The 26,915-nt window shown below is 47.9% G+C and overlaps 1 protein-coding gene across 2 annotated transcripts in view; it reads left to right on the plus strand.

The window, feature by feature from the left end:
* The window catches only part of B4GALT2 (beta-1,4-galactosyltransferase 2), a 929,689-nt gene that overhangs the window by 858,302 nt on the left and 44,472 nt on the right, over nucleotides 1–26,915 (plus strand). For both annotated transcript variants that reach the window (XM_078671715.1, XM_078671716.1), the window contains exon 6: nucleotides 22,978–23,082. In XM_078671715.1, the coding sequence (XP_078527841.1) occupies nucleotides 22,978–23,082 (105 nt within the window). The remainder of the gene's footprint in view (nucleotides 1–22,977; nucleotides 23,083–26,915) is intronic.

Raw genomic sequence — 26,915 nt, forward strand, 5'->3', positions numbered from 1 at the left:
ATTCTAGTTATTCATTTTAACTGTTTTAAAACAAATTTCATCACACTGATTTCCCTTATGTTCTATTAAACCAGTTGCTTTTACTTCGAGATAAGCAAGATCCATTCACTGTTAATACCTACTAGTTCCAACCTGTATTGTAAATGACAGTCCTTGTATTTATAAGGAGTGGAAACACAATTGTGATAACTAACTATTTGAAAGCATTTTTGATCACGGAGAGGGAAGTCCAAGAGATGAACATAGAATAAGCAATCAATGTCAAAATTATTACAGAAATAGGACAAACTGAGATGTTGAAGAGGATAAGGAAAATAGGAATATGAGGTACAACCTTAGAATCTACATCCTTCCTAAAGGCATAAAAAGAAAAATATGCATGACCATCGTTACACATTAATAATATAAATCACATGCTCATACACCCGTTCTTAAGTCGACATTCAAAGAGAGCATAGTGCAGGCCCTAAAACTACATCCACAGCAAAGCACAGCAGAGACGCTATCACAGACTGGAGATCATGGAAGCAGACAAGGCATTTTTGATGATCCAAAATAGTCTGCTAGTCTCATAGAAATATAGCCTCTCAGAAACTGCAGCAAAAGAACTTCACCATGGTTTCAAAAGTTAGGACCACCTAAGCAGTAGGAATTTTCATGTTTTAATACATAGAACAGTGTCCTATTTCCACATTTTTATTGGGCTCAGGTGGGAAGTGCATCATGGAAATTATTTACTTAAAATGTGCTTGCATGTGTTAAACTTTACTGGTTCTGCATGTGCTCCAGAGCCAGAGACTACTCCTTAGATCTTCTGAAAGGGGATTAAAAAAATATTTATTTAGGATACACTTGAACTCGGGTCTCAGGATCCAACAACGAGACCTCTCTCCTCTTTCCCTTTTAAAGTACACAACCTTAAATCATACCCTACTCTTAAATTGTGTATTCAGCTCTTCCTTGCTGCTTGACTTGTGTCACGCTGTAAAAGAACATGTTTCAATATTAGTGCCAGGCACCGGAGTCGTGAATGCGAACATTAAAAAGAAGCCCTCCCCTGAATCTTTCTGGCACAGTGGAATTTGCCTAATAGATGTTTTCACCAGCACAGCCCTTTGCAAACACATTCACAGATGTGCCTTATTGCTTCATGGATGTGCAGGAGACCAGGATCACTAGGAGAGGATGTATTTTTTAAATGATTTTGGAAGATGCCCCATGTCTTCAGAGTCAACCACCTCTTTCTGTTCCCAGCGTACCTCCAAATTTCAAAGCAATTCAGAGACGCTGTCTAAATCTGATCAATCCAGCATGACTTTCACATTCCTGATCTCTACTTCCAGTAGGACCAGAGCAACTGCCTTTAGAGACATGCAGGATTCCCCATCCCTTGCCACAAGCGGCTATAACCATCTTTCATATAACACTTAACAGGTTCCTGGTGCCACCAGAAACTCATCCAACAGATCTCAACGAAAAGCTATTTTTGCCAGGTCCATAAGTGATTGGTTGGGGTAGAAGTGGAGGTTGGCACTGTGGTAGGTCGAGCTGGAGTGGAGGTTGGCACGGCCATAGGACCAGCTGGAATGGAGTTTGGTACCACGGTAGGACCAGCTGGAATGGAGTTTGGTACCACGGTAGGACCAGCTGTAATGGAGGTTGGCACCGCCGTAGCGCCCGCTGGAGTGGAGTTTGGTACCATGGTAGGACCAGCTGGAGTGATGGTTGGCACAGCGTAGGGCCAGCTGGAATAGAGTTTGGTTCCTCGGTAGGACCAGCTGGAATGGAGGTTGGCGCAGCCGTGGGACCAGCTGGAGTGGAGTTTGGTACCTCGGTAGGACCAGCTGGAATGGAGGTTGGCACAGCCGTAGGGCCAGCTGGAGTGGAGTTTGGTACCTCTGTAGGACCAGCTGGAATGGAGGTTGGCACAGCCGTAGGGCCAGCTGGAGTTGAGTTTGGTACCTCGGTAGCACCAGCTGGAATGGAGGTTGGCACAGCTGTAGGACCAGCTGGAGTGGAGTTTGGTACCTCTGTAGGACCAGCTGGAATGGAGGTTGGCACAGCTGTAGGACCAGCTGGAGTGGAGTTTGGTACCTCGGTAGGACCAGCTGGAATGGAGGTTGGCACAGCCGTAGGGCCACCTGGAGTTGAGATTGGTACCTTGGTAGGACTAGCTGGAATGAAGGTTGGCGCAGCGTTAGACCAGCTGGAGTGGAGTTTGTTACCTTGGTAGGACCAGCTGGAATGGAGGTTGGCACAGCCGTAGGGCCAGCTGGAGTGGAGTTTGGTACCTCGGTAGGACCAGTTGGAATGGAGGTTGGCGCAGCTGTAGGACCAGCTGAAGTGGAGTTTGGTACCTCGGTAGGACCAGCTGGAGTGGAGGTTGGCACAGCCGAAGGGCCAGCTGTAGTTGAGTTTGGTACCTCGGTCGTACCAGCTGGAATGGAAGTTGGCACAGCCGTAGGACCAGCTGGAGTGGAGTTTGGCACTGTGGTGGGGCCAGCTGGAAGTATTTCTTAAATGGTCTAAAATAGTGGGGTTTGCACTGCCATGGCTGGTACAAGGCGAGGCTGGAGTCAGGAATAGAAAGCTCTTGTCTGCCTAAGGTGTCTAGCATATTTCAGTGCCATGAATATTACCTGGTCAGCATTTGAACCGTTCTGACCTCTGTCGAGAATGGGTTTTATATTAGTGTTCAGAGATTGACTCAATACTTTAGTACAAGTTCAGTCACATCTCTCGTTTTTTTAGATCTTGCCGTGCTTTTGAGATTGCTGAAATATATATATATATATATATATATATATATATGTTATCCTCGCTGAAGTAAAAGCACAAAAGTGTCTGTAAACTTTACCTGGAGTGCCGGATGATTATTTTTACACTCACGAGTAATGTTATAGTAGATATATATATATATATATATATATATATATATATGTGTGTGTATATATATATATATATATATATATATATTTCAACAAAAAGTGCCCAGAGGTAAAGCCGCACTCCATCACAGGTAAGTGTACCACAATATTTATTGAAATCAACATGTGCCTCCCCGTCCTGCATTGAGTCTCTTGGTCCAACGCGTTTCAAAAGCATTGAGGCTTTCTCATCAGGGACCGTGACAGGATTCGACTGCTTGCTGACACATCTTAACCCTTCTTGCTTGCTCCGGTGTCCAATTGGCTTCAGACACGCCAAATTTGAATTTCTTCCTTGTGCAAAGGCCGCTGGGACATGTAGTCATTTGCATATGTTTTTACCCTTCGTTGGGTCCGAATTCTGGCACCAATTTAAGAGATAAATTCTTGCCCTCCATTAGGCTTCAGGGCGGGATTTCACATGTTCAATTAAAGTCCTGCCATGCCTTCGCAAAACCGGAATTGTCCGGTCGTGCAGAATCTTCAATGCTTTTCAGGGGGTGCGTTGCTTCCGCGGCCTGGAACCGCCGCGATATGTATTTCAACAAAAAGTGCCCAGAGGTAAAGCCGCACTCTATCACAGGTAAGTGTACCACACTATTTATTGAAATCAACATGTGCCTCCCCGTCCTGCATTGAATCCCGCCCTGGAGCCTAATGGAGGGCAAGAATTTATCTCTTAAATTGGTGCCAGAATTCGGACCCAACGAAGGGTAAAAACATATGCAAATGACTACATGTCCCAGCGGCCTTTGCACAAGGAAGAAATTCAAATTTGGCGTATCTGAAGCCAATTGGACACCGGAGCAAGCAAGAAGGGTTAAGATGTGTCAGCAAGCAGTCGAATCCTGTCACGGTCCCTGATGAGAAAGCCTCAATGCTTTTAAAACGCGTCGGACCAAGAGACTCAATGCAGGACGGGGAGGCACATGTTGATTTCAATAAATAGTGTGGTACACTTACCTGTGATGGAGTGCGGCTTTACCTCTGGGCACTTTTTGTTGAAATATATATATATATATATTTCCATATGTTGCCCTGCATCGAGGACGCACTCCGCAGAAGCCGCTTTTCCAAAACCTTTATTTTCATGAAACTGGCATTTCAATCCAAAACTTTCACTTGCCAACGCGTTTCAGAGCCTCCTGCTCCTTCTTCTTGGGCCAACCCTTTTGGAAGGTAAAAATTAATTTTAGATTTGACCACAAGGACCAGCATGCATTGAAAATATAAAAGCGGCTTCTGCGGAGTGCGTCCTCGATGCAGGGCAACATATGGAAATATATATATCATCTCAGTTATCTGTACTTTTAGCCAGCCCTCTTCAGCCATTGGTTTGTTGTTGTGACTTTCACATCTTGATTCTGCTCACTACACCATGCAACATGGGGCAGTGGTTTGCCCATTTCAGCCATTGGCCAACTTCACTCTGACAGGATTCTGCCCTTTCCCAAGGAATACATCCACACAGAATCGAAGCACGGGGCTACTATGGCAATGTGTGCTTTGAAAAAATATTGCTGCTTTTATATTAATGTGGGTACACTAGCTTCCACAACAATGACGTTTGGCAAAAACAATAACAGCCAATGCTTGTTTTTTTTTTTATGGAAAGGGAGTTCAAAGTTTTCCTTGCAAATATTAGGTTCAGCCACGAGGGATAGCTGGGATTCTGCCAGTGAGAGGTTCAGATCTATCAAGAACCTTTTTAATAGGCTTGTCAATGTGTTTCGCCCCGTTTCAGAGCCTGGCTCTCATGGGGATCTCAACCTTCGCCATGCCTATTTGCTGCATTTTCTGTCTTCTTACTGTACTCCTGGTGTGGGCTCTTCTCTCACTCCCTCCTCCCATCCTTTTACTGCTGCTGCCCCATTTCTTCTAGCTATGTCACACAGAGGACATGGCAGATGGCATGACTAGCAGACGCGTAAAGCGTTTCGGCGCGTTCTACCAGCCTCTGGGCTTCGGGACCAGGAAGGGCTGTTCATGTTACGACGTCAGACTAACTTTTTAGCACCTCTGTTGATCATTTCTGACACCTCAGCACCACTCCAGATGGCCTCGCTTCAGGCCTCAGGCTACACTACAGTCATAACACTTCCCAAAGTGATGGAAGTTCAGAAGGGGGTGATCAATGCAGCGTGGCCCAACACTACCACACATCTCCCGCAGTCCCTAGCTCATCAATGCTACTGTAGTAGTCTCTCCAGCTCTGGAGACCCAGGGAGAAGAGGGAGTTGGCCAGAAAGTGAATGTGTTGGTTGCTGCTGCCAAATCAGAGGACCCAAGTGGCTGTTTCCACCCACTGGTCTTTCCACAGCCAGATTGTGAAATGCTCCCAGGCTTCCGGTATGAGGGATGCTGGGAAGGCAAAGCCACTTTTAATAGAATGTGATTCTGTGATTCATGGAGTGGGTGCCCTCGTTCTGCAGAGCAGAGAGGGCTCCACTGAACCTCCTGAGCACTGCACTGATGCCCCACGTTGTAGGCGCCCTCTTCTAGTCTTCGACAAACCCTGCCGCTTCCTATGCTCTGGAGCTTCATGCTCACCAGACACTACTTATACCTGAACTCAGGAAGCTTTCTATGTTTAACCAGCTCAGCATCGTCCAGGAAACTTGGCCTTGCTCTACCATGAAGCCTTCTCTTTCTCACACTTATTCTAGCGTTTCTCTTCCATAAGCCTGGCCCATTCTCTCCCACGTGCAGAGCCTCCCTTATGCTTTGGACTAATGCAGTGGTGGCTCCTCCGCTAAGGCGGAGGAGTGCTGCCCCACTGTTTCTTGAACAGTGCAAAAGAAAAAGAAAATGATAATAACCCCTTGCGCGCTTCTGTCGACCAGCGGCCGTCACGCGCACTACCTTCAAAGTGCTGCCCAAGTCCGATGGCCGACGCGGCCCCGCCCACTCAACTAAACCGTGGCGGAATTCCCGCCGCGGTTAAGTGGATAACAAGAAGTTATTATCATTTTATTTTTCTTTGCTCCAGCCAGGTGGGGTGAGGCGGGCTGGCTCGCCGCAGAGGGAGAAGGAGCGGTTTGCACTCCCTCACTACTTGCGCGTCACGGCTCGATCAGCCCTTTAGGGCCAGCCAAATCGTCTTGCGCACACAGCATGTTCTCCATTTAGCTGAGTTGCACAGCCCCATGGAGAACATGCCCAGCCTCCCCAGGCACTGCCTGAGTGGCCAAATAGACCGCTCAGACCAATCACGACGCTGCTCAGACAGCGTCGTGATTGGCTGGGAGAGTCCAGAAGCCTGGGTGCTTCCGGTGCTGCCAGCAGACAGAGAAGAGGCGTGCGGTGGCAGGAGAGGCATACGGCTGCAGCGGCGAAGAAGGTACATTTATTTATTTATTTATTTATTTCACCCACTACCCCCACTCCACCACCTCCAACCCCCGTCACACCACCCTCAGTCAGAGGCTACCGCCACTGTACTAATGTCCCATGAGCCTCGCCCGATCTCTCCCCTGATACTTTCATCTTTGCATAGCCTGAGCCCTGTGCTTAATTTGTAAAATAATTTGTGCTGGGCAGGGCTTTAAGTGGGACAGATCCTGCCGGTGCTTAGCACCTGCAGTTCTTAAAAGCAGGTGCTGAGGCGGGTCCCTACCGGCTCTCCATTTTTGCGCTCGCCCTTGGGGGGTTAAAAAAATAAGCAACTCAGCAGCAGAACCACCCTTCACTGCCTTTGATGTAGCTTAAAAGAGACTAGTTGTAGGTCTTTCAGTCTCATCATTTCAGAACTGACGCATTTTTTTAATGATATTTAACAAAGCCATAGTTGCTGCTTATTTATCTTATGCAACTAACAACCATTGGCATCGCCAATAGTTCCAATAGTTCTGGCTTATTGTAGGTACAATCTTACTTGTTGTATAATATATCTGGATGCAATGACAGAAACAGCAAAATACCAGTCGGGCAGCATTTCTAAGCCACGCCCTTAATTACATCAGCCACGCACCTTTGAGAGACCCCACTGTTTTTTCATCCCACTTAAAGCCCTGGTGCCGGTCCCCAGAGTTTTGCTGAGTAGTGGCTGAGCAGTCCACTTCCGGCACTATCAAATGCCGGGGTGCAGAATACCAAGACTGCAAAGTCTTGATTCCACCTCATGCCTCATTCATCCACCACCAGACACTCATTGCCTCTTTATTTCACTCTCTCAGGTTCTTTTTTCACCCCTGCTTTTTTTTGTCATTCTTTACCTCCTCCTTTTCTCCTTTTCTCCTTTTCTCTTTTTTCTGTGTCTTTCCCTGGATCAAAGTCTTATGACGAAAAATATGTGCACGCCCCCAAAAAATGAGTGCCAGTGGCCCCCACCTGCCACCACCGGCTCAAATTAAGTACTGCCTGAGACTCATTCTAGCAAAAGCAGGCTTTGCACTCCAGTGATTCTATTAGGAGCTTTTGCCTTCTTGTTTTTAAGCCTTCCTCTCCCACAGGTCAGTCATTTCCGTGCACAAGAACATCTTCCCTCTTTCCCCTTGAGCCTCAGCCATTACTACTTCTTCCCAGACCATGGCAGGTTTTCCTGCCACATGAAACACACCTTTCTGTCATGTGCTTCACGGTGCCCAGTCCACTCTCCAAAGTGTCCTAAAACACCTTTCTCACAAGTCATGTTCTCCCTTGCGCTCCTTAATTACTATTATTATTTTATTATTGCAACTGAAAAGCATTTTAATCACACATGAACAATAGGGCATTCTTGTCACCGCATAGGGCATTAGCAGCAGTATGTGGTTTACTTAAACCAACATGATGTCAATCGTTGAAGAACAAAGCATTGGTGTATGTTATTTAACAGCATGACATAGGAGTAACATGTAGGGTTAATATTGATATACTTTTCACATTGTGGTGGATGGCTGGTAGGATGCTGACCATACCTGATCTAAAGCAACAACATGTTGTTTTCAGAGTTAGTCTGAGCTCCACCATAGAGGGTCCAGCCCTGCAGCTCCACTGGATGTGTCCTTGCGGGTGGAAGGATTGACATTCGAGGCATGTGGGGTGCTGAATTCATATCTGTAGCATAGATCGCCGCCTAGTGTTGGGTCCGGATGATTGCACATTGTAGTCCTGGAAGAGTCTTCGAAGTATCACGACTCCTGGAAGGACGACTCCTGGTGGCCGGAAGCCCTCGGAAAAGCACCCATCCCGACAGACCACGCACGGAACCTTGGCGTCATCCTGGATTCTTCACTCTCAATGAACAGACAAGTCAGCGCCGTATCCTCTTCCTGCTTCAACATTCTTCGCATGCTCAGAAAAACATTTTGCTGGATCCCCTCCGAAACAAGGAAAACAGTCACCCACGCTCTGGTCACGAGCCGACTGGACTACGGAAACACCCTCTACGCAGGTACCACCGCTAAACTCCAGAAGAAACTCCAACGAATCCAAAACGCCTCAGCCAGGCTCATATTAGACATCCCACTCAACGAACACATCTCTGGTCACCTTAAAGACCTCCACTGGCTACCCGTCAATAAGAGGATCACTTTCCGACTGCTTACCCACGCACACAAATCACTCTACGACATCGGACCAGATTGCCTCAACTCTCGACTGTCCTTCTACACCCCCTCCCGCCAACTACGTTCTTCCAGCCAAGCCTTCGCCACTGTACCTCGCATCAACAAGACCACCATGGGAGGCAGATCCTTTTCATTTCTGGCTGCTAAAACATGGAACTCACTCCCCGCTTACCTTCGCCTCACCCAGAACCACCTAGCGTTCAGAAAGCAGCTTAAAACGTGGATATTTGACAAATAATCCTCCTCCCCTTCCTAAGCGCCTTGAAACCCTCTGGGTATGTAGTGCGCTATACAAATTTTATGACTTGACTTGACTTGACTATCACGAGATAGGTGGCTCCTCCCCTGGACTACAGTGCGCATGGGCATCGACTCCATCCCCAGATTGTTTTTTTCCGCCATTGGGTTCGGATGCATATTTGATCACTCAAGATCGGAAACGATAGAAACTTTTCTTTAGGCCCGAAGGCCTTTTCCTTTATCGTCGGTATTGTTTTGCGTTCGGTGCCCAGCTCTGTTCCGGCTCGGTTCCCGAGTCGGACATCCGGAGGAGCCGCGTGGCTCTTCGGTGCTCGAGGCCCAGTCAACGCAGCAAGACTTCGACGACACATCATGGAACGGAGCCCGTTCAAGCGGTGCCCCGTGTGCAACTCCAAGTATCCCCACATCGACGTCCACCCGGTGTGCAACAAGTGCCTGTCGCCGGATCACTATGAAGCCAACTGTATGGCTTGTTCCCGTTTTCGCTCCAAGAAGACGATTCGACTTTGGCGTGTGGCGCGCCAGGAGGCCCAGCAGACGGCCCCTGACCCGGTGAACATTTTCGAGGGAGAAGATGCAGACGAGCAGGAAGATCAGGAGCCGATTTCAACTCCAGCGGCGGAGATCGACTCCGACTACGACGCAGACGTCGAAATGCTCGATACAGAAGATGTCGTCGACGAGGTAGGAGGCGACGATGAGGCCTATGGGGCCATGGAAGATAGCTCAGGGGAAGAGCTATGCCCCGTCCGAACGATCACTAAGGCTCAGGTCGAGGGATCGCCACATGGCCTTACCCAAGATCTTACACCTGGATCCACGGTCTCGCCTACGGGCCCGACTACGGACCCTCCTACGGAGCCGCCGTTGGTGAAATCGAAACCAAAAGTGAAAGCTTCGTCTCGACAAAACCGAAAGTTATGGAAACGCCGTCGACACAGAAGACGCCTGTCGCTTTGGTCGCCTTCACGTCTTCAGACATGTCGGGCCCGCCGAAGCCGAAGAAGGTGGTCGATACGGTGAAGTCGCTCAAGAGCGTCGAACCGAAGTCGCTCAAGGGCATCGAGCCGAAGTCGCTCAAGGGCGTCGAGCCGAAGACTGGGGCACCGAAGAAGGTTGTCAAGGCCGCCGACCCGAAGCCGTCGGCGCCAAAGGCCGTCGACACCGACAAAGGACTTGAAGCTCCAAAAGCTGTCGATCCTGCACGTCGGCCGGAAAAGGCCAAAAGTACTGTCGCCCTCGAGTCTGCACAGGCTGGTGGATTGAGAACACCTGTAGGGTCGATGAAACCGTCCGCATCCTTCACAAAGCAGGTGTCGGACTCGTTGCAACGCATCAGGGACAAGGCTTCCGCAGTCGATCCGAAGGACACTTCCACCCCGAAGCCCGCTGCCAAACCGGCAAAGTCAACGGCGCCGATCCAGTTCACGCTGCCGCCGAAGGTGGCGCCGAAGGCGTTCGCACCCAAGACGGTCAACGTCGTGCCTAAGAAGGTGTCCACGGGGCCGAAGCCAACCCCTGCAGTTGTAGGCACTAAACATCGACAACCTCTGATGGAGGAGCAGTCGGAGCAATTTATCAAAGCCGACGCCGGTAAACTTTCCATCTACAAGCGAAAGATCACACCGGCACAGCCTATGGAGTCCTACACCATTCCTTTGAAGAGGAAAAAGGCTTCTACGGATTCCCCAGTTCTAATTGAACCTATTTATCCACGGCCTCAGGACACTGCTCCACCCTCACCCACTTACTCTGATGTGGAGGCTGGAGAAGGGGAGGATGATGAGTACAACTTCCCTGCTGACACTGATCCTGAAGATCACCATGACTCATGGGCAGATGCTGGAGACCCAGGGGATCCGCAAACTGCCCCGGACACTTAAGTATATACTGTAAAGACCTCGCCTACTGAGGATTCTGCGGCATTTAATGCTCTAATTGAGAGGGCAGCTAAAAATCACGACGTCCAGCTGCATGCTGACCCTGTTGAAGTGGATTTTCTGTTTGATACCTTTTCCACTTCTGAAAAAACTGTCAAGACTCTGCCAATGTTGAAGGGGGTTCTGAAACATGCTGCAGACATTTTTAAAGAACCCACACGTGCCAGGGTTATTAACCCCAGAATTGAAAAAAAGTATAGGCCGGCACCTGGCGACCCTACCTACATCAAGGGCCAGTTGCCGTTGGACTCTCTAGTTGTTTCAAATGCCCGGAAGAGGGCTAATTCACAAACTACTGGTGATGCTCCTCCCCCTGACAAGGAATCTAAAGTGCTTGAGGCGTCAGGGAAGAGGGTGGCAGCTCAAGCGGCCAATATCTGGCGTATTTCAAATACTCAGGCGCTCTTGGCCAGATATGACAGGGCACACTATGATACACTTGAGACCCTGTTACGACACTTGCCAGATGAGTATAAGGAGGCAGCGGAGATGCTCATTCAGGAAGGGAAGCTCATCTCAAATGCTTCTATTAAGTGTGCTCTGGACGCAGCGGACACCGCGGCCAGGGCCATTAACACAAGTGTAATGTTGAGACGTCAGGCCTGGCTCAGAATCTCCGGATTCGAACCAGAAATACAAACCACCATCCTCAATCAGCCTGTGAACCCTGATCACTTATTTGGACCTGAGGTGGATACCACCCTGGAAAAAATAAAGAAAGACACAGAGACTGCCAAGTCCATGGGGGCTCTCCAGTCACAGCAGTTCAGGGGTAGTACTTTTCATCGCTCAGGCAATAGAGGTGTTTCCAGAGGCCAGATGTCCCAGCAAACACAGTACACGAAAGGTGGTGCACAAACCTCTTACAACAAGCAGAGTAGAGGCGGCTATCGCGGCAACAGCACCAAGGGCAGAGGTCGTGGAAACAACAACTCCCGGTCCTCCGCCACCAACAAACAGTGACGCCTTGTCACTGCCCCCCGACCATACCACGCCTGTCGGGGGGAGAGTCCAACAGTTCTTGCCAGTCTGGAAATCCATCACCACGGACAGGTGGGTCAGAAAACTTATCCAGTACGGTTATTGTCTGGAGTTAACATCCACTCCACCCAACATACCCCCAAAACACCGTCCTATGTCCACAGAGCATTTGCACTTATTGCAGCAAGAGGTACTCGTCATGCTGCAAAAAGGGGCAATCGAGCTCGTGCCAGTGGAACAAAGAGGCTCGGTAGTGTACTCCCTGTACTTCTTGTTCCCAAAGAAAGACGGGTCCCTGCGACCCATACTGGACCTCAGGCCCCTGAACCAGTACATTCTCTCAGAACACTTTCATATGCTCACACTGCAACAGGTTCTTCCGTTGCTCAATCAAGGGGATTTCCTCGCAACATTAGATCTAAAAGATGCATATTTTCACATTCCACTACATCCGTCACACAGAAAATACCTCAGATTCACCATTCAGAATCAGCATTACCAATTCAAGGTCCTCCCTTTCGGAGTGACCACAGCGCCCAGGGTGTTCACAAAATGCCGCCCAGGGTGTTCACAAAATGCCTGGTGACAGTGGCTGCGCACCTCAGGAGACACAACGTTCCCGTCTACCCTTATCTGGACGACTGGCTTGTCCAAGCAAAGTCGGCCCAGCAGTGCGCTGCCAACATGTCCCACACCATTCACCTTCTTCACAATCTGGGTTTCTCGCTAAATTATCCAAAGTCGCACCTTCAGCCAGCCCATGTGCGGCAGTATCTGGGCGCGACGATAGATACTCTGGCAGCCACAGCTCTGCCAAGTTCTGTGAGGATCAACAGCATTCAGTCGCTGATCCAAAAATTCAGACCGCAACACTCGCTTCCAGCACGAGTGTTCATGCAGTTGATAGGCATGATGGCCTCCTGCATCTTCATAGTCCCGCACGCGAGACTGCATATGCGTCCGCTTCAAGAATGCTTAGCGCGTCAGTGGAATCAGGGTCACGGACAGTTGAACGACCTAGTGTTGGTGACCGGTCGGGCATACAACTCTCTGCATTGGTGGAATCCATACAACCTTTGCAAGGGCCGACCGTTCCAGGAGCCTGTTCCACAGATCATCCTAACCGCGGACGCTTCTCTGCAGGGTTGGGGAGCTCATGTGCTCCACTACACTGTGCAGGGACTATGGACAACGCAGCAAAAGAAGATGCATATCAACCACCTAGAGCTGATGGCAATCTTCATGGCGATGAAGGCATTCAAGGTACATCTGTGCAACAAAGTCGTGTTGATCCGGACGGACAACATGACGGCCTTGTACTACATTCAGAAGCAGGGAGGTACACACTCTCCACAGTTGTCTCATCTAGCTCAGAGCATGTGGAAGTGGGCCATTCAGAGGAACATCTTCCTCATGGCGGAACACCTCCGAGGCAAGGACAATCAGATGGCGGATCTGCTCAGCAGGTACAGCCACCAAATGCACGAGTGGGAGATACATCCATCGGTACTCCACCCGTACTTCCAGCAGTGGGGTCATCCAGAGATAGACCTGTTCGCCACAAGGGAAAACGCCAAATGCCAAAGCTTTGCCGCCAGGTTCCCGCACCCACAGTCGCAGGACAATGCGATATGGATGAACTGGTCAGGCAAATTTGCGTACGCTTTTCCCCCAGCACCTCTAATACCGCTGGTGGTACGAAAGCTAAGGCAACACTCGATGACGCTCATCCTGGTTGCTCCAACGTGGGCCCGCCAACCATGGTACACCACGTTTCTCGAACTTTCCGTGGTACCGCATCAAAGGCTGCACCTCATACCCAGACTTTTGACGCAGAGCCATGGCGACATTCAGCACCCAGATCCGCAACAGCTCAACCTGGCGATCTGGCTCCTGAGGTCTTAGAGTTTGGCTACCTCAACTTGCCTCCTGACTGCATGGATATCATACGGGAGGCTAGAAAACCCACCACCAGAGCATGCTACGCAGCAAAATGGAAGCGGTTTGTCATTTATTGCGTGGACCACAACATTGACCCGCTTGACGCGTCCACGCACGACATCATTTGTTATCTGTTGCATCTTTACAAATGCAATCTGGCATATGCTTCCATTCGGATACATTTATCCGCCATTGCAGCTTATCTCCAAAACCGGCAGCGTCGCTCCCTTTTCCGAGTGCCTGCCATTAAAGCTTTTCTAGAAGGGCTCAAGCGAGTCATTCCTCCCAGGACCCCTCCTGCTCCTGTGTGGAATCTTAATGTGGTACTCACCCGACTGATGGGTCCACCTTTTGAGCCTCTACACTCATGCGAGATTCAATTCCTGACATGGAAGGTAGCTTTCCTAATAGCCATTACGTCACTGCGACGTGTTAGTGAGCTCCAGGCGCTCACGGTACAAGAACCTTTCATACAGATTCACTCCAACCGGGTGGTGCTGCGCACTAACCCTAAATTTCTTCCTAAGGTGGTTTCACAGTTCCATGTCAATCAAACTATTGAACTGCCCGTGTTCTTCCAAAATCCAGAGACGGTGGCTGAAACAATGCTCCACACTCTGGACGTCAAACGAGCTTTGATGTACTACATTGATAGGACCAAAGATTTTAGGAAGACGGAACAACTCTTTGTTGCCTTTTCTGCCCAACACAAAGGCAACCCCATTTCCAAAGCAGGTGTAGCCAGGTGGATCGTTAAGTGTATTCAAATTTGGTATCAGAAGGCTAAGCGCACTTTAACGGTCCCCCCTAGAGCCCACTCCACCCGTAAGTTGGGGCCTCCATGGCTTTCCTCGGAAATATCCCTTTGGAAGACATTTGTAGAGCAGCCACATGGTCTACCCCACACACATTTACTAAACACTACTGTGTAGATGTGCACGCCAAGCAGCAAGCAGCTGTAGGGCAGGCTGTTCTTAAGACACTTTTTCAAACGTCTGCAGCTGGCACAGGCGGCCGCCGCTAATGGAGGGACTGCTATATATTCTATGCTACAGATATGAATTCAGCAGCCCACATGCCTCGAACTGAATATGCTACTTACCAGTATGCATCTGTTCTTGGCATGTAGGGCTGCTGACATTCATATCGCCCACCCTCCTCCTCCTCCTCCTCCTCCTCCTCCTGTAGCGGCTGCAGACTTTACACTTACTCTTAGCATGGCCATCGCTCACACTGTTACACTCCATCTTCGCCACAATGGCTAAAAACAATCTGGGGATGGAGTCGATGCCCATGCGCACTGTAGTCCAGGGGAGGTGCCACCTATCTCGTGATACTTCGAAGACTCTTCCAGGACAACAATATGCAATCATCCGGACCCAACACTAGGCGGCGATCTATGCTACAGATATGAATGTCAGCAGCCCTACATGCCAAGAACAGATGCATACTGGTAACTACCATATTCAACTTGGGTGTCCCTCAGAATGCCTTCCTCACACAATCCAGGGCATCTCTGCCTCCATGAACCAGAACACCTCTCTCACCCTTGGCCAGGACTCACTGACAGACCAGGGCACGCCTCCTTTCATACAATGACATATGGTACTACCGTCCTTCGCTACCATGTGCCAGGGCTTCTCTTCCTCAAGCCATAGGACTCTCCATCCTTTGACCCAACCTCACGAGTCTGTGCAACCTTCAATCTACTACCTGAGCCAGGGCAACCTTCAATCTACTACCTGAGCCAAGGCGACCTTCTCTCTACCACTTGAGCCAGGGCAACATTCTTTCTACCACATGGGCCAGGGCAACCTTCTCTCTACCACTTGAGCCAGGGCAACATTCTTTCTACCACATGGGCCAGGGCAACCTTCTCTCTACCACTTGAGCCATGGCAACCTTCTTTCTACCACCTGAGCCAAGGCACCCTTCTCTCTACCACCTGAGCCAGGGCAACATTCTTTCTACCACATGGCCAGGGCAACCTTCAATCTACTACCTGAGCCAGGGCAACCTTCTCTTTACCACTTGAGCCAGGGCAACATTCTTTCTACCACATGGGCCAGGGCAACCTTCTCTCTACCACTTGAGCCAGGGCAACATTCTTTCTACCACATGGGCCAGGGCAACCTTCTCTCTACCAGTTGAGCCAGGGCAACATTCTTTCTACCACATGGGCCAGGGCAACCTTCTCTCTAACACTTGAGCCAGGGCACCATTCTTTCTACCACATGGGCCAGGGCAACCTTCTCTCTACCACTTGAGCCAGGGCGACCTTCTCTCTACCACTTGCGCCAGGGCGACCTTCTCTCTACCACCTGAGCCAGGGCAACATTCTTTCCACCACATGGGCCAGGGCAACCTTCTTTCTACCACCTGAGCCAAGGCACCCTTCTCTCTACCACCTGAGCCAGGGAAACCTTCTCTCTACCACCTGAGCCAGGACACCATTCTCTCTACCACCTGAGCCAGGGCAACCTTCTCTCTACCACCTGGGCCAGGGCAACATTCTTTCTACCACATGGCCAGGGCAACCTTCAATCTACTACCTGAGCCAGGGCAACCTTCTCTTTACCACTTGAGCCAGGGCAACATTCTTTCTACCACATGGTCCAGGGCAACCTTCTCTCTACCACTTGAGCCAGGGCAACATTCTTTCTACCACATGGGCCAGGGCAACCTTCTCTCTACCAGTTGAGCCAGGGCAACATTCTTTCTACCACATGGGCCAGGGCAACCGTCTCTCTACCACTTGAGCCAGGGCAACCTTCTTTCTACCACCTGAGCCAAGGCACCCTTCTCTCTACCACCTGAGCCAGGGCAACATTCTTTCTACCACATGGGCCAGGGCAACCTTCTCTCTAACACTTGAGCCAGGGCAACATTCTTTCTACCACATGGGCCAGGGCAACCTTCTCTCTACCACTTGAGCCAGGGCGACCTTCTCTCTACCACTTGCGCCAGGGCGACCTTCTCTCTACCACCTGAGCCAGGGCAACATTCTTTCTACCACATGGGCCAGGGCAACCTTCTTTCTACCACCTGAGCCAAGGCACCCTTCTCTCTACCACCTGAGCCAGGGAAACCTTCTCTCTACCACCTGAGCCAGGACACCATTCTCTCTACCACCTGAGACAGGGCAACCTCCTCTCTACCATCTGAGCCAGGGCAACCTTCTTTCCACCACAAGAGCCAGGGCAACCTTTTCTCTGCCACCTGAGCCAGGGCAACCTTCTCTCTGCCACCTGAACCAGGGCAACCTCCTCTCTACCATCTGAACCAGGGCAACCTTCTTTCCACCACCTGAGCCAGGGCAACCTTCTCTCTGCCACCTGAGCCAGGGCACCCTCCTCTCTACCACCTGAGCCAGGGCAACCTTCTTTCTACCACCTGAGCCAGGGCAACCTTCTCTCTGCCACCTGAGCCAGGGCAACCTTCTCTCTGCCACCTGAGCCAGGGCAACCTTCTGGCGGCTTTGTTTCTCCTGGCTCATCGTTGCCATTGTCATTATGTCATTCAACACTTTCCAGGAGCCATTATTTCTGTTTGGCGTTATGATAAAAACATCTCTGAGCTCCTTCCTTAAAAACTTGAAGTAGCAGCTCCCAGTGTTGACTAGGTTTTCAATTCTGGTAAGGAGGCCCCATATAATGAAGCATGTCACCTTCGGGTGAGTGAGGGGTCTTATCCTTAAGGGATGTCTTTCCCCTAGATGTGTGATCTATGTCACTTCACTTAAGTTAGAGAGAGATAAGGCAAAACTTACACTAACTAATTAATACACATGGATCAGACTAAAAGTGTGTTTTTTGTATTTAGTTATGATAGGCTCACCATACTATGGTGTAATGTTGCATATACATTTTTCTTTCTTTCTGGGTGATCTCTTTTTTCCTCTGCACATCCTGTGTGCATGTGTCCCCTGAAAGAAAGTGCTCAAATTCACTCCCACCTAGTAGCAGGCTTTACAGCCGCCGTTTTTTCTCCACACCTCTAGTACGGGATGATACAAGGAGTAGTTAGTATTGACATAAAGATATTGATTTCCAATCTCAACCACAGGGCAACTGTTGGCAAAACCCCACACCTCAGCACTGGAGGGTCATGTCGGAACAGCAGCTTTTTGGGATTGATTGCCTAACTTTATGTGACATCTTCGCAGTGCCCTTTGGTGCATATAAACAAAAGTCAGCTTTTTATGTGCTTAGTCCGCAGTCTAAAGCTGCAGACCCGTAACCCAAGATAATCCTGCAGAAGTACATGTGCTCCGGATGAAGAATATGGGACCAGGTTTCTTCCTTCCATTTAGTTTAGAATTGTGGTTTTAGTAGCTGCATTAATATATCCAGCATGCCAGCTTGAAGAAATAAATAACATGATACCAGCATGCAGGTCAAAGATTTGCAACTCAAAGTAAATGATCTACATAAAGTGCTAATTGCAACACAAAGATATCCCATTTAAATCAGTATACCCGTCTCCCTCTTTCAATCTGAAAATCCTTCAGACAAAGGGATCCCATTATAATCTATAGGATTCATGACTCATTTCATGAGTGATTTCTTGTCATGCGGCGCAAGTGATGAGCAGAAAGCAATGCCTCTCCTTGCACATCCGCATTTATGGCATTCAGCACCAGTGAGGTATATGAGGTGCACTCTGGCACCGAGCAGTATGCAGCCTGTACTTGTATAATGTATAGACATAGGCAGGAACTTCACACGCTAATAGCAGATGCATAGCATAGGCCGGAACTTCAGGCTCTCATAGCAGATGCATAGTATATACAGGAACTTGAGACTCTCATAGCAGACGCATAGCATAGGCATAGGCAGGAACTTCAGACTCTCATAGCAGATGCATAGAATAGGCAGGAACTTCAGACTCTCATAGCAGATGCATAGAATAGGCAGCAACTTCAGACTCTCATAGCAGATGCATAGAATAGGCAGCAACTTCAAAGTCTCATAGCAGATGCATAGAATAGGCAGCAACTTCAAAGTCACATAGCAGATGCATAGAATAGGCAGCAACTTCAGAGTCTCATAGCAGATGCTTTGAATAGGCTAGAACTTCAGGCTCTTATAGTACATGCATAGTATAGGCAGGACCTTTTGACTTTCATAGCAGACGCATAGCATAAGCACAAACTTCAGACTCTCATAGCAGACGCATAACATTGGTATAGGCAGGAACATCAGACTCTCACAGCAGACGCATAGCCTAGACAGGACCTGCAGACTCTTATAGCAGTCGCATAGGCAGCAACTTCTGACTCTCATAGCAGACGCACAGCATAGGTATAGGCTGGAACATCAGACTCTCATATCAGACAGGTAGCCTATGCAGCACCTTCAGACTCTCATTGCAGATGCATAGTGGTTACCTTTCTGTACGGTTGATGTCACTCTCTTCCAGGCCTAACATTCTCCCCAGCAGGCCCGCACACACTTCTCCTAGTCGCACGACTTTCTCACCTCTCTTCCCTGAGCACTGAAATGTGATGTAATAGGTAGTCTTTATAAGGGACGTCTGATATATATGATGCTCCTGTGTAGTGGCTGATGCTACAGGATTCTGATGAAGTCCATATAGCGAATGTCAGTCTTTGTCATCGTGTTGTAGTACAGGCGAGTGTGATGGCTGGAGAGACTACCCCTATGGGAAGATGAAGGATGTCAGATCATGCGGTAGCATAGGAAAAGGGCCCCTTTGACTACTTTTGGGATAGTAAAAAACAGCGATTTACAGGGTAAACTGAGACTCTCAGGGCTCCGGGCCCCGCTGTCACCAATAGTAGCTCCGCCTGCTGCACCAATGGCAGCCTGCACCACTGGCAGCTACACCTGCTGAACCAATGACAGCTACACCTGCTGAACCAATGGCAGCTACGCCCTGCTAAACCAATGCAGCTATGCCCGCTGAGCCAATGGTAGCTCCACCTGCTGCACCAATGGTAGCTCTGCCCATTGTACCAATGGTAGCTACACCTGTTGCAGAAATGGCAGCTATGCCTGCTGCGCCAATGGCAGCTATGCCTGCTGCTCCAATGCCAGCTATGCTTGCTGCACCAGTTATAACTACTCCCATGTCACCACTGTACAAATCTGACGTGCTGGACACCTGTGGCTGGTATGTGGCTTGCAGTCAGAGTGGCTCACCATGCACTGGCATGCATGAGAGAGCCTAGTGCGTGCTGGGTTGTGGTGCCTGGTACGCCATCACATCCTGGCACATCCGGGTGCAGTACTGTGACACTGGGCATTTGCACCTGAATATGGGGGGTGGCAGAGAGTTGTGATCACTCAAGCTTACAGGAGAGCACAGAGAGTCACCATGTTCATCTAGATGAGTTAGGATAGCGCAGAGAAGCCTGATGTGCTGCAGGCAGTCACGGGCAGCCTCAATGCGCTTTACAATTGGGGCTGCTGCTGGAAGGGCATTACTGCTTCCGTGACATTTACTCGCAGACCACGAGGAGGGTGTCTTGGAGAACTGGCAACTGTGCTGCTGGTGGGGCAACATAGTGTCGGCAAAGCCACGATCAACTGACACACATGTCATGTAGGCCAATGGCTGGACCTCTGCCAGGTACCTCTGGCAAAGATGCCAGTGTATATCTGACACCTTCAGCTAGTCTTGCCTTTTTAGCCAAAATCCTGTTGCAATACTTGGCCTGCATTGTTGGTTTTGACACTGTGAAGGTGTGTTTAAGAAGCCCAGCATGCACAGTGCTGCTGTTTAAAAAGCAACGACTGCTGAAGAGACCACACATGGCACTGACACCTTGGCAGATGTACAGCAATAATAATCTGCAGAGCTCATTGTTGGTATTATAATGGACTAGGTGGCATTCATCAAGCACAGACAGCTCACTGCACGTGATGTAGGGGCAAGACAGTCATGAGGTAACTCATGCAGTGCCTACTGATTGCACTGAAGAACTAAAATGTGCAGTCCTGACTGCCTATAGGGTTCTCCAAAGTCGTCCCTGGAAGGACGCAGCCATGCAGGTTTTTAAGAAAACTACATTCATCTAAATGGGGATATGCTAAAAATATGGCATAGATCCAACCCTCCAGGACCGACTTTGGAGAACCCTGGCCTACACAGTGGTGGTTCCTCCATTAAAGGTGGAGGAGCGTCTCCCCACTGCTATTTCAGCAGTGCAAAAAAATTAAATTAGAGTAACCAAACTTTATTACCTTTTTATTTTTCTCTGCAGGAGTCGGGTCGGGGATCTGTGACGCCAGAGCAGGTGAGCAGTGGTTTGCACTCCTGTAAGTGCACATGATGGTTTGGCCGGCCAGCTAGAGCGAGCCAAACTACCATGCGCACTTGGCATGGTCTCCAAGGGTTGCACAGCCCCTTGGAGAACGTGCCCTGGCTCCCAGGCACTGCCTAATCCCGACGCTGCTGCTCCTGCAGCGTCCTGATTGGCTGGGAGAGTCTGGAAGCCTCAATGCTTTGGGTGCTTCCAGCAGACAGAGGAGAGGCGTGTGGCAGTGGGAGAGGCGTGCGGCGGTGCAGCTAGAAGGTAAGTAAATTTTTTTTAATCCATCCCCTCTCCACCCCGTCTCACCACCCCGTTCCTAGTCAGCCGCCACTGGGCCTATAGTATAGTCAACATCACCTTTATCAAGTTTCAGCGCCACAGCAGCCTTCGCTTTTAAAGGCGAGAAACCTACTTAGACTGGTATTCAAGGTGGAAATGTGGGTGTGATCTTAGGATGAGTGAGTGATGCTGAAAATCACAGGGTGCACTAATGATTACTGGGGATGGTCCAAATCTAAGCATGAATTATGGTGAAAATGTGACCCTGTAGCCAAGTCTTTCAAGCCATGGTGCAAATCTGGTCTGAGTGCAAATCTAAACAAGCAGTCGAGATGAATGAGTGGTGATGCTCCTGTTGTGGCCTGCTGGGCCTTTATTCCTGGTGACCGGGCTCTGTATCTTCCATTCGCACTTACATTGCACAGCGAGGGTGCATCTAAAGCACTTTTAATAGTCTGACCTTCTTTAATGACGAGGAGTCCTACTGCTTTTCAGCGCCTCTCTGTTTCTTCTCATGACTAGTAAAAGGATGAAGGCAAGCTGCAGTCTGCCAGGGCTCTTGATTGTCAGGTGCTGTGCGATTTCGTCAAAAGATGGATTATCCATTCAGCCACTTGGCTAAATATTTTTTTCATTTCTAATTATGATTCTAATATTACATGCACCATGATAGCAATAACCTTAAGGGGAACTGCAGCTGTTGGGTTTCACACTGGGAATTAGGGGGTGCAAAATGTGTCTAATTTACTTTTGTGTAATTATGTAACATTTTGGCAAAGTTACGTGAAATTATGCATAATTACGGAAAATGTAAATGCTATATTTTAGCGCAAAATATCTCCTCGTGTCAATTTTTGGCGTGAAGGCGCATTTAAACAGAAGCACATCGAAGAAATGCTGCTCGCTTTCTGCTGTTCCCGTGAGTTTGTTGTACATTTTTACAATGAATGGAGCATTCACAGTACATGTTAACCATCAATGGCATGTAATTATGTGACGTGGCAAAGTGGCATACTTTGTGAATTTTGTGTAGCAGGCATAATATAACATTCCTGACATTATGTGAATGACACTAGTGTAATTTAAATTTTGCCCAGGCCTAATGGGAATGCCTATGAAATAAAACTGGTGAACGTTCAAGTTGCAAGAAAACATAGATGCATTCTTGATGGATAAGACATGGAGTTGAGGGAGTGTGGGCTGGAGTAAGGGAAGCATTAGGCTTCGTGGAAGATTTTTTTTTTACATTTCTTTCAGAAGACCTTGAGGGTGTTGCTGTTCCTGGTGTGTCTCTTCCAGAGATTTGGTGCTTGCACAGAAAAGCCTCTGTTCACTTGGAGGCGAGGCATGAGCTTTTGAATTCTCTTTGGTCCAACCAGAGAGCCATGGAAATTGCACCACACATGGCTAGTGTGATCCTTGTTTTTAAGTTCTGTAGCCAGTTACTTTGCTAGGTTCTGCATACTTCTTTTGACTCTACATTATATATGGGAATGTAGTCGCTTAGCAATTCACCTTCATTGTTTACTAGTTGCCACTCAACTATGCGTTTCAAGACTGCAATTAGAAATAACAGCAAAAGAAAAACCTGATCAGGTGCATTGTGGAATACATTTATTATGCAAATGAAGCTGAAGGTCACCTTTATCAACTTAAAAAACTTTGAATATCTACAAACAATTAAACACAATTCTCGAAATACCATTAAAGAAATTTGAACTAGAAATGCCACAGTATGCTTGGGTGGAAGTTGAAATACCTTTAAAGTGTCTTCCTGCAGCTCTTCCCCATGGCTCACTCTTTCTCTGTCTTACCACAAGGATCACACTGAATGGGATGAAGGTGTCGAGGCCAGATGTCCGGATCGGAAGGTACCGCATGATCAAGCATGACCGGGACAAGCACAACGAGCCGAATCCTCAGAGGTGAGCCACTGATCCCTCGATTAATGCGATTCAGGCACAGGGGGTGGGGGCTTTGGTGCGTATTTTTGAAACAGAGTACATCGTTAGCCTGCTAAATGCTTGATCTTCTTGGCTTGTTTGCAGTGGCTGACACTGGTGCTGAGAGAGTAGACCACACTTAGGAAAAGAAATGTCTAATTGGCAAACCTGCCTATCCTGCAAGAATCACACCTTCTTCTGGGCTGGGGATGAGGGTTTGGCAAGGAAGGTCACCTATTTTCTTTTCTGTGTCTGGCACTGAATTCCATCAGTCTGTAGTGTTGCCCAGGCCAGCCTGTCCACAGGTGGATGGAAGCATTGAGGGGTGAAATTCAGGAATGGACATGATTTGAAGGTTCCTGTGAAGGTTTATAAGTAATTGCATTCCTGAGCGATTGCTCGATACACCTAGACCTTGCACCAATCAAAAATCCATGTTGCGTTACTTTGCCCCAAAGTCAGGGAGGCAAAAGAGAGACAGTTGGAGAACCTAGACCGCGGGATGAGGGGTGGGGGGCAAGGGGAGAGAGCAGGGTTCAACAATAGAATACTTTCAATTATTGTGATGTACCCTCTTGCATAGCAATCAAATGTTCTTAAATTCATACCGCTTTCTGACAAGTTCTTTCAGCTGGGAGTAACATATTATTTGCAGAGCTTGAGATCTTAAGGTAAGTCTTGGATGGCATACTGACAAGCTCATCCTCTGAGCCTATCTTGTGATGAGGGTGAATGGACATTAGCCATTATTACTTTTATTTTCATTATCTATGATTTTGTCTTTATGCAGCAAATATTACACCAATAAATGATCGTATTTATCATGACAAACTTTTAAAATAAGTCCAGCTAGTGTATTATTATGTAGCAGGTCTAGAAGACTCAGGTAAGCTCAATTGAGTGATTGTTTTTCCCTATCACTTTAACATCGATAGAGATCAAATTATCTCTTATCGTTAGTGCTACGATTTCACCTGAACCAGTCAATTCTTACCTACAATCTCTCAACAATTTTACCAGCAAACTGGTTGGTTGCAGGGTGAGCCACCACACTTCCCCACCTCTGTTCACTCATAAGGATGCTTTCATTGACCCAGAGTGTACCAAATCCAGTCTGGGTTTCAGGTTATCCATCGCTCAAATTAACAACTTAGATTTCCCTTCCTAATCCATCACTAATCCACTTTGGGCTCTGGAGTAGCGTGCTGCTGTCCGAAAAGCGTTTCAAGGCCTCCTCAGGGGTAGTAAGCGCTATACAAATACAATTACAATCAAATACAATACAGTTATGAATATATACTACGCCTTTTTACAAAATACGGATTTTTTGTGGAGATTATATAGTATATATATTATATGTCATTCTGAAGACCCGACTAGATGCTACTATACATTGGATCGACAATCATTCCCCTACTGCATCTGTTCTAATTGCTCGTTGAATATAATTTCTACAGTTATATTTGCTGCCTCCCAGTAGGGGGCAGGAATCTACCTCTGCATTACAAACTGCACTATGGCTTAGGGTATGTGTGCAGCACTTTGCCATTTCTAGTATGCCACTCAACCACTTGCGGTCACATTGTTCCCTGATGCTTACCTTCTCCTGTATAGAATCAGCAGCACCTTCCTGAAGATCAGAAGGACCTTTTTATATTCTTCATCTGAGACACTTGTTCTTTCTCATTCTACTTTTGGTGCCACGGAGCCCCTTATGCTTTTGTTTTGCATTTTTGCAACCAAGGAGACCCTTATTGTTATTTTTCTATTTTTGCTGCCAGGGGGTCCGTGATTACATCAGGTGCACACAGCCATCTTTGTGTCTTTTTTTTCTCCTGTTATCTCTGGAAGAACCACAGAAAAGAGGTGCAATCATGTCCAGTCACCTGGCTCGTTTGTATAGTGCTTTTCTCAAATTCGAGTTCTCCTGAATGTCATTTTCTCTTTGTTTAGTGACTTAGGGCCTGATTTAGATTTCGGTCGGACGCGTTACTCCATCACAACGGTGGCAGATATCCCGTCTGCCGAAATATATATTCCCATTGGATGTAATGGGACTTGTATTCCGGCGGACTGGATATCCGTCACCGTTGTGACGAAGTAACCCGTCCGCCAAAATTAAAATCAGGACCTTAGAGTTTTTAAATTCTTTGTCTGGCCCAGTGTGTTGATGGTCTTAAATGTAAGCAGTGATTGTTGGATGGGAATGAGTGGATGTGTTTTTGTGCTGTGCGGTTATGGATGTCAGAAGAGTAAGTGTGGCCACAACTTAGCATCCAAGAGCAAAGAGATCTTAGTTTCAGAAAAATTGCAGACTCTATGTCAGTATTAAGAATGATAAGGAAACTGAATAATTCAATCATAATAAAGTATCACATTAAGGCAACATAAGCACATTCATTAAAGTGATACCCTTATAATACTGAAACCATACTAATGTAGGGGCGAAAATGCCTTGAAATGTTAAAAGGTCTTTATAGCCCTACTGATCCTATCACAGTTGATGAAGCTCTGAGAAGAAAAGACATTGCCTTCGTAGATTGGGTCAAGTGTTTTTAACGTTGCTCACACTCTATAGATTTCTGAAAGATTGTGACATTTTCTTCTCCCAAAATCAATCCATATTGTGAACTTGAGTTCAGCTACATAATGAAATGAGGACACGGTTGGGAGATCAGATTATCTGAACTAATAGCCTACAGGGACATGATAATTGTATGTAAGTTTTCCTGTGAAGTAGAGAAATCCACTGCTGACTGTTCCATATATCTATCTACTAAATTAGATTGAATGAGTTTGCTCCCTTCATGTACCTGCTGGTGATAATTCTCTCAGAATGGAGTAAATTCAAATGTTCTTCAGTTGTACGTAGAGGTCCAGTATTTCTAGAGAAAACCCATAGACAGTCTCCACACCAATTAAAAAAGCTCTATCACAATATCCTACCACCATGCTAGTTGAAGTAGGTGTCCTACTTTTCAGCATTGGCTAGAAGAGAAGCAGGGCAATGAGATGGGGCTGTTGCCTGCACCTAACACTATCTTTATGAGATGGAAATCCATACACATCATAGATCTAAGACTGTCTAAAATATATTCTTGCAGATATGTGCTGGACATGGACCGGTTTCAGAATCCATACCTGACGGTCCTACTTGAGGGCTTTGTACGCGGGATGTATGAAATTGGGCAAGTTCACTTCTTTCCACTTCATGAGATTTCTCCTGTAAAAAAAGGGTGTTTTGGGAAAAACATTCTTCCTCTAAAAGCAAAGGATTTTCAAGCTATTTCACCCATGGGTACCGTTGTGCAATTTCAACAATCTTCACCACTTCACAAGGCTGCAAAGTGGTGTACTTTAGACAACACACCTGGTTTGTGCTTCTATATTTTATAAAATGTAATTGAAAGTGCGCAGTGCCTAATTTGTGACCGTGATTGTAGGTGGTAGACACCAGTACTCATTCTTGGGGATCTGGACTTCTTTTTAGGTCTCGCCCTGGCAATCACAGCACGAAGTGCTGTCTCGCCGCGAGACCTTTAGTCACCGGCTGTGCTTCCCAGGAGACAAGAGATGGGCATGCGCAGCATGCCGGAATCGGATCAGGTCGCGCGCGTAAACACACGATCCGATTCCTGCATGCTGTTCACAGTCACAATGGATCTGGACGTGCGCACGCACGCACACACACACACAGACAAACGCAAGCGCACACACACACACACACACACAGACACACGCACACACAGACACATGTGCGCACACACAGACACACGTGCGCAAACACACACCTGCACACATCCCCCCCGCCCACT

The sequence above is a fragment of the Lissotriton helveticus genome, chromosome 1_2 (assembly GCF_964261635.1).
Source record: "Lissotriton helveticus chromosome 1_2, aLisHel1.1, whole genome shotgun sequence".
Taxonomy (NCBI): Eukaryota; Metazoa; Chordata; class Amphibia; order Caudata; family Salamandridae; genus Lissotriton; species Lissotriton helveticus.